General features: G+C 42.5%; 1 protein-coding gene across 1 annotated transcript in view; it reads right to left on the minus strand.

Annotated features, from left to right (window-relative positions):
• shq1 (SHQ1, H/ACA ribonucleoprotein assembly factor) overlaps window positions 1–9143 on the minus strand; it is a 28777-nt gene extending 19634 nt beyond the window's left edge. Inside the window, exons 1-7 of the mRNA XM_046384771.1 lie at window positions 8993–9143; window positions 7866–8032; window positions 7586–7650; window positions 5033–5161; window positions 4740–4900; window positions 4497–4609; window positions 4301–4398 (exon numbers count right to left, since the gene is read on the minus strand). Coding sequence (XP_046240727.1) covers window positions 4301–4398; window positions 4497–4609; window positions 4740–4900; window positions 5033–5161; window positions 7586–7650; window positions 7866–8011 — 712 coding nt within the window. The 5' untranslated portion in view covers window positions 8012–8032; window positions 8993–9143. The remainder of the gene's footprint in view (window positions 1–4300; window positions 4399–4496; window positions 4610–4739; window positions 4901–5032; window positions 5162–7585; window positions 7651–7865; window positions 8033–8992) is intronic.
• Between the last annotated feature and the right edge of the window lie 66 nt (window positions 9144–9209).

Below are 9209 nucleotides of genomic sequence, written 5' to 3' on the forward strand. Positions count from 1 at the left end.
GTGTGAGAAGCAGTGGCGGGAGACAGAGGGAGAGCATAAAGTGTGCAAATGGCTTTAGTGTCCAGATTAAGCTGGCTAAATTTGAAAATCCATCCAATCCATCATTTCCTGTTAACACCTGGCTTTTAAGTGTCTTTGGTGAATTACATTCAGATGTAAACGATGTACGTGTTTATTTGCCTCTAGGGCAGGCAAGTGAGATCTGATCACAAGTGATGGCTTGAGATGCATGTGGAGGCATGAACTGACATACTAAGGGCTGTCCACTCATGATCGGCTCACCTAAGCTGCATGTTAATGCCTGGTGTAAACAGGGTGTCAGCTTTGGCCTTCTGACCACACTGGACCACTGATTTCCAAAAACTGAAAATCTGAAAAAGGCAGCCTGATGTTTCAGTGTGAATAGGGAAAGCACAACTTGTGAAAAATATTTGGTGTAGAGCTAAATTCTCTGGACTGAGATTCTGGTATTTCCTATGAACTCTAACCAAAAAAAATCAGGAAGCCTGAACTTTAAGCATGCGTGAGCCTGTCTGTCTGGGAGTGCCTGAGAGTTCACAAACTGAAAGTTACAATATGCAATAAAACAGACACCTCCTCCAAATCTCACAAACACCAACCACAAAGACATGAAGTGTTGCGTGTCACACTCGACCTTGAAATGCCATTATTATGGTAATATAACTGGATCAACTGTCAGGCTACAGGTGACTTTCAGTCTAAAATAGCAGCTTATAGTCTGGTGGTGTCGCAAAAATAAGTTTGGTAAGTACATGTCGCAGGTAAAATGTGCCTGAGCTGAGGCAAACATGATAGGAGCTGATGAGGAGAATAAGTAGAAGCAAAATAGGCTAAACAGGCCTACATTAAATTAGAAAAATTAGCAAAGCCAGTCTGGTTTAGAAGTGTTTGACAGCTAAACAGCTTTGCATTCAGAAAATATAAAGTTCTGTCACATTAAAGTACCTCAAAACCTGCTCTCTGCAAATCCACTAACTGTTGCCTTTTGAAAGAGGCCTCTGCTAAATGGGGATCTGTGGCAAGCCTAATGGGGCAGCACAAACACACTTCAATCCCATTTAAGCTATCTGCATCGTTCAGTATTGAAAGGCACACTGAATGTCTGTAGGAACATGCTGTAACTCAACAGTTTTTCTTTCTCACAGCAGCTTATGAAACAGCTGAAAGCAATTCCTCTTTCTGCATGAGGAGAGGAGAGTCCGTGCACTGAGCCCCTGATGCACAAGCAGCACTGGTGTATATTGGCTGGAGCTCGTACACAAATACACAAACTCACACATTCGATATATATACATATATATATATATATCTGTATGTATGCAGACACACACAAACACATGCCGTGCTTCAAAATGATCTCTCTGGCTGCAGTGCGAACTTTGCTGTGCTGAGAAGGAGATTCCTGCTGCATTACGTCAGGGTTTTAGCTCCCTGCAGACGCTACCTGAGTCCATCGTCAGCGCAGCTGCAGAGCACAGCCGAGTGGAACACACACAGATGGACACAAAGACCCACGTGCAGCCGTACACACACATCGGCACACGCTCTCACACACAGACACACACTGAGAGGCATGAAAATACACATATACACACACACACAAATACATAACCACCCCACAGATTTAACACATTAGGAGTTGCAAGCAAAAGCTATACAAGTACATAGTATCTCTTATACACACACATGCTAGACAAATGCCAGGATGCACAGGCACTTAAGGAATGAAAATACATAAGCACAGATTTATGTAGCTATAACAATGACATAATGCAGCGTTTCTATAAGTGTGGCTCATCACACACAATAACGCAAGTGCCTTCTGTTCTCAAGGAACATGTGACACAACACGCTCACATTTTGCAATCAATAACTGACATTCACAACACCTAAATGGAAAATCTAAACAGTAACAGAGCACCGACTCTCCTGCAAGTTGGCCCCAGCAGCCTTGTGATGCTGATAAATTTTCTATTAGTTCTGCAGCCAAAAGTGGTGAGGTGAGGTGAGCAGACCTGATTGATTTTTCCCAACAACCACATTCATTCATCTCCTCTATGGAGCCAATCAGCTCTAATGGGCATTAGCACACAGTGTATGAGGGCTTCTGCAGATTGCAAATTAATTTCTGACCTAATTCCTCCAGTTGGAACGGCAGCCTGGCTCTTCGCTGCTTTCCACAGGTCCAGATGGCCTGATGGCATGGAGTAAATATGCTTTGTTGAAATACTGCTGAGGGTTGGAAAACGCTCCCAGAATTTCACAAATGTAAGAGATCAACATGTGACCTTGGATGGCAGATATCGTGTATACACACACTGTGATCATATCAAGGACAAAATCAAAGGAACATTTAATCACACAGTCTGCTCAAACTGAAAACTTGGGTAGTTTATTAGACAAAGGTCAGATTTCTAAACCAAGCCATAACAAAGTGCAGCAGGCAAAGAGAGGCCGAACTGTCAGGACCACTTAGCTGGACCAGTATGAGAATACAGGCCTCCAGTGGACAGCTGTGGCCTGTCAGCGCGCTGTCCCCCGGCACCGGAGAGCACCAAGGGGCCAGTTTCTACTTCATTAGCACTTGTGTCCACACGCATCTGTCAGGTGACTTATATATCAGACTTAGCAGAAGGGAAGAGGGGAAAAAGTCTTAAAAACCCACATGGAGGAGTTGTAGTTGCCATTTTAAATATATGACAAATGGTTAAAATCATGACCATGCTTTCAAGATTTGACGGCAAGCTGCTTAAATGTCTTGATTTGAGTGCCATTCTTCACACTCAGCTGAGACTAATGCTATTCGACCTGTCAATCAAGCCATTAAGTTTAATTTGGCCCATTTATCTACGCCTGGGCTCCAAACTGAGGCACTCTGTCTCAGAATGCAGAATGAGGCGAGGGAGCCTGCTCATCAGCCTCACGCTGGTGGAGAGGCGAACGGCCGCACTCACTCCTGCGATAACGCTATCGGTTTAATCTAAATCCTCTCTCAACAGTGCGACACCCATGCACTACATGTGAGCTGTGGCTGTGAGCCACATGTCTGCTTAAACAGTGGAAGTGCTAGAATTAGCTGTGTGTTAGAGGAGCCGGATGGCACAATTAAATAGCCTCTAGCAGTGCAGTGACTTCACAAGCTATTGCTCCTGAGCGAAGAGCCCGAAGGGAGAAATGAAGGTGCCGGCCAACAAGCAGCGCTTCTCAATCGAATCAATAAAGAAAGAAGCGGATGGGAACTGATTGCAAAAACAAAACTATTGGGGACGAAAAATGATATGGAAAACAGAAGATGGCATAAATACTGAGCTTGAGTTGTCACACTCTAACCCAGCAGATGTTTAAACTGGTCAATAGGCAGCAGAGAGATGTAGTGATTACGGAAGGTCCAAGTTCAGCCTCTCATAATGGCAAGTGTCTTTCCTGCTGAAGAGCCCTGAGGCACTCTGGCAGGGAGTGCAGCTCTGTAGCGCTCTGGCCGACCTTCCACTAGAAGGGGGCAGTGAAAAGACTCATGTGTCCTTTGGGGATTAATATATTGTCAGAGAACAATGTCAGTGCCTTGCAGCCATTAGTTCCAGCCAACAGATTCCTGTTTGAAACCGTGCATATACAGTTTGTCAAGTCACAATATTACTAGCGCACGTTTTGGAATGATACCACTGGGGATAGTACGAGGAGCCCACGTGATCATTTTTATTTAATAACATAAAAACAATGCATGATTGCCCTCTCAATTTTTGCAACTTCATGCCACCTTCTGGTAGCCTTCCGTCACTACTTTGGTGATTACTTTTAATTGGAATATGCATCATACTAAGAGGGCAAAAAAAAAAAAGGTTGATTTAAAAGATTTTCACATAAGAGTGTGCACTGAGGGTGGCACACCAAGAGTTTTAATTGAAAAAGAGCATATTCACTTTTGCACCATTGTCTACAGTGCAAACACACACTATGAAGCTATAAATCTTCTATACGTTCACTGTATTTGCTGCATTATTTTGCACAGATACTTTTTATTAATTTAATTTTGTTTATTTTTATATTCTAGATATATTTTTACTTTTATTTTTATATATTTCTTTGGTCTGTAGATTTCTAATCTTGTTTGGAGCAACTGTAACAAACCCCATTTCCCCCAGCGATCAATAAAGTATTTTGATTCTAATCCTGATTAAACAGCATCTTTATTTCATTTGTTTTGTATATCATTTGTCTGTTCACTGGACAAGTTTAATAGCACAAACAACTTGTAACCAGATTAAGATAATGAACTCACCAGCTTCTCCCTCCTGCTCTGCGGAAGGACTCAGCTTCGCCCACCATGGAGTAAACCTCAGCAGCCCCTTAATCTCTTCATCCTCAAACAAATCAGCCCTGCAGTGACACAGAGATGTTAACAGAGAACAGTCAGCCAACGAGGGAAGAAAAGCAACATTTTACGTAGTCAGAGGTTTTGACTTTGATCAACTCACAGGTAATGGTCGGGAGAAAAAGCAGATGCCTCTGCGTCCAGCCGTGCCTGCCTTCTCTCTGCTGCTGACGTTCCTTCTGGGTTCTTGACATCAATCACATCGCTCAGTTCCTCCTGCCAGAGCAGTCCAAACATATCAAATTTTGCCAAGACATTTCGATTTGCATGATTCAAAAAGCTCTATTCAGCAACTCTGCCTGATCACACTCATAAAATGTGTGACGATTTCCCAGAAGAGGCTCACCTGTAATCTGGCAAACACTCCAGACCTCTGATTGCCAAAGCCGTATGTCTGCATGGCTCTCAGCTCCTCCTCGGAGCTCTCCTTGTACGCCTCCTGCTCAACCTCCCAGTCAAATTCATCCTCATCTTCACCTTCATCATCTCCCGCACTTTCACTGCACCCTTTTGAAAGGTTAAGCAGTTGCGGTTAGCTAGACTCATACTGCACCACTCCATGTTATTTTTCCTCATCTACACGCTCTTAGTAATTGATTTTCGGCTAATAAGTTCAACAGATGTACAGATGTGACTTGCCTGTGCTTAACTCCTCTACAAGTGGTTTGGCTGAACGGGAGCCTTTTGGGGCGAGGAGACTTGTCAGCATCTGAAGTCCTTCAAAGTGCTCTCCAGCTGTTTCCTTGGGGACTTGAAGAGTAAAGAGTCCTAAAGCAAGGCAGGACAAGAAGAGACATTGTTTAACCATTCAGAGCCCCATTCTAATAAAAACAGGCATTACTTTCAACCCAATAATATGTCACATATTTTGCATTAAAAAAAGCACAGAGTACTAAATTTAATCCTGAATAAAGAAACTGTGATTGATCATTTTGTGCGTGGGTTTTAATGTGAACATAAGTATATTTTTTAATAACAAACAGACAGGCTATCAATCTGGCCACCTGTGCATGCAATACTTCCCATTTAAGTAGCTTTTTAAGATGTGCTATTAAAAGTCAACAGGCAATATATGACTGATGAATTGGACTGATTTGGCCACACAACAGATATAATCTGAAGGTCACCTAAGGAGCTCGTAAAATTTCAATGCACCCAAGTGTTCAAGCTTAGATGTGCTTTACGAGCGAAGCTGACTAATTGCTTGAGAGCAGAATGGAGAGCCTGGAAGAGGGATCTTAATGATTGCTCATTATAAGTCTAAACAAGGACACTCATTAGCTGAGCTTTATTAGCAGATGTTACAGGCTTATTTGGACACAGCGTGTTAACTGGGGCCACGCTGACAGACGGGCAACAAGGTGTCAGAGTCCATAAGGCAGACGCGTCCATAAAGACAACTTCATTAGAACAGATTATGTTCAGCAGAAAGTCAAAGACAGCTCACAGTGACAGGGAGCTGTGTATAGACGCAGTCAAACAGTCATTAAAATGTTTAATTTTCTTGTGATATGTTTAAAGAAAATCTTAGACGGGCTCCCTGCCACTGCAAAAAAGACATTACAGGCAGCCCGCAGGCCACAATCATTATGACTTTACAGATGGTTCCAGTGGCCCTTTAAACGGGATGAACTCAGCAGGATCATTTACCCTGGCTGATTGACTGAAGAACAAACTGAAGCCCCCTGGGATCATTGACTATGCCTGATCACCAATACCATGCAAAGCAAGCGCATCATCATACTGTTGGCACACTGACTTGTAACAGGAAGAATGTCTGTGCCCCAAAATTCCTTTGTTTGCACTATGTAATTTGTATGCATGTAAAGTGTGTGACGTTTAATGTCACAACACCACACACCACCGACTATATGGGTGAAACAGGATCACAGGAAAATGTTTTCTGGTTTTCTCTCTGATGTCCTCCAGCTGCTCTGCCTGAACGCTCTGTGATTTATGGAGTTTCCTGATGGACAGTGTGTGTGTGTGAAAGAGTGTGGGGGTGTGTGCGTGGGGGGGGGGGATCAGACCTGCATTCCTGCAACTGCCTGACAGTATGGGCAGCGATAATTTTGGGACTGCGTGACCCCCACTCAGATGTGCTGTTCCAACATCAAGTGATCAGCAGTCGGTGGTTAACTGATTTTTTTTCCCTCCTTGCTGGTGGTGGCCTTGCAGCCCTCTTGGGTTTGCCTGATTGCCAGTCTGAGAGATTACACATCTGCACGTCAACTAACATACTGCAGTAGCAGACTGCATATCAATGTGCTATCATTAACTGCAAGAAAGTTTTTATTCAGCTTTTTAGAAAATGGCTGAAAAATTTGAGGGATCCTAGCGATTGAGAAAAATACCATTTAATGGCAATGTCTTTGGTTCAGTTCCATCAAGGGACAACAGAGTCTTATGCCACTCTTTGTCCCTATACTTCCTTTCTATATCTTCACTGTGAAAATGCCTGAAAGGTTACACTGTTTTTACAAGCTCCTGTTCAGCATACAGATTAAGTTTGGTGTGATTCACTTGTTTGGTGTTTGTGTTTGAAATACAGCTCAATATGCCGAGACAGTTTTTGTACAACTACAAGATACTGGAACAGTTTTTCCCTTGTTGAAAGAAAGGTCAGCACATTCTGTACAACACCAGAGGAGAAAACAACTTTTGTCTGAACTTAGAGATGTACCTTAGAAAAAAATGTTTTTTACTGGTTTCTAAGTCATGGTGTTAGCATAGACACAGAAAAATAAAATGAATGGAGGATATCAGAGCCTCCAACAAAACTTCTAAATAGGGATATAAAGTTCTCAGCCTCGTCATGTTTTTGCTGGCTGTTTGCCATTATCCACCCAGTGCTGCGATGTCATAATGTTTATGAAGGTGGTATGCCACGATCAAAATGGTGACACAGACACCATGGGATTTTCAAAATAACAGCATAATTTATTGATGAATATGTGGATCAATGTTTTCACTTAACATCAATCACACTGGATCACTGCTCAATGAAGCAAACTATCGATCTGGATCAATAGACTGTTACAGCCCTACTTCTTTTTGGGGGGTTTTCCTCTTGCCTCCCAGTGTTTCTCTCCCACAATCCTCGCAGAGTGCTGATATTTTATATTGCACAGAGTGTAATCCATTCAATCACAACACATGTGAATGTATGTTTTATCATCATATGTGACCTACCTTTATCAATGTCAAATTTAGCCCTTTCTCTCCCATCCTCAACTATTCTTCCAGGAAGAGACAATCTGAAAAGAACATAAATAGATCCAGATGGTTACAATTACTGATAGAAAAGACAAACACCCTAAATTTCTAGTGATATTGAGAGCAGTACCATGGTCAGGAAATATATCACTGCAAATTTAAGTCTAAGATGGATGGTGCCACTTAATAAGTCTTTTCATCACCCCTCTTTGCAAACTAGGTTTCAGTGGTGGTTCGTGTGCACTGGTTAACTCACCTGAGAAAGTAGGGCTTGGCATAGAATTTGAAATCTGTCCCATCAATGTAAAGGTCAAACTCCGATGTTCTGGTGTAGGGCACACGGATGTTGAGGATCAGATAGTCGGGATCTTGACTCAGGTCAAACGCAGGAGTTATCATCATGAATACTGATGTAATACAAACCTGTAGCATCAACAACAGGAATAAAATTAAGCGCCAGTAATAACATAAAGGGTGGTATTCTACAGTCGTCTTCCAGGCTGCTGGTATGAATGACGGCCCAGCTGACTACAGCATGCCACCTTGTGGCTGACTCAATTAAATGGTTTACTTGCATTGCCCCAACAAGCAGCCCACGTGTGCCACTATGACAGTGAGGACTGTAAACAAAGCTTGTGTGCGACATAACGACTCGTTTCCTACTGCAGAAAATTACATCAAGGTATTCACCTTGGCTTAATATTACCTTGTAGTCTGCCCCTCTTATTGTCTCTAATTTGGAAAGCTCTTCATGCCAAACGTCATTTAAAAATCTGGGCATTTCAAATGTCTTACTTATTGGCAGACGTTTGTGTTTCAAAACATCGCTTAACCCCGTTTAACTTAACATAAGGGTCTATAACTTCATCCGGCGTAACACTCATCCACCAAGATGCAGTTTTAAAATTTATGTGCTAACAATAACTAGCAGTATTGCTTATCTGTCGCAGCTGGGTCGAGCTGGGCTTGGCATGCATAGAAGTTCTGCAGGTCTAAATGTTGTGTGTACAAGAGTTTTTCATTAGCCTGGCTGAATTCCGAATTTGACCGCGGGCTCTAAATTCAAAGAACATTAAATGTTACTATATAAGGAGTCTATAGTTTTCAATGAGCTGCACGTCACATTGACTTGACAGGTTTTTCAAAGGAAGTTTCGCTTAAGGTTAGCTAACAGCCTGTAATTAAGCTAGCGCACGATTGGTGTCCTCGTGTTTCGGCTAACACAGCAAAGCATCAGTGCTAGCTAACACAGCTAACGTTATTGCTACTTAACACTACTTTTACTCCAATGCTTCCGGTGGAAATGGGCCGTGTAACTCACTCAACTGGCAGTCACTACAACGCAGCACATTTAAGGTACAGTTAAGAAGAACACACACTCACCAGAAAACACTCTGTTATCCCAACAGTGAGGCTTCACTGGCAGCTCTAACATAGACCGTCCATGTTTTACCGTAATACAACGTGTAAACCGGGAGTAAAATGTATATGTGTCAGTATCACGATAGGAAATGACTGGTTTACTGCAGTTTCAGTCGTGTGGTCTTGTTACTAAAATAAGGTCCGGGGACTCATGCAGGTTACATTACTTAAAATACTG

Source organism: Scatophagus argus, chromosome 3, assembly GCF_020382885.2.
Source record: "Scatophagus argus isolate fScaArg1 chromosome 3, fScaArg1.pri, whole genome shotgun sequence".
NCBI lineage: Eukaryota > Metazoa > Chordata > Actinopteri > Scatophagidae > Scatophagus > Scatophagus argus.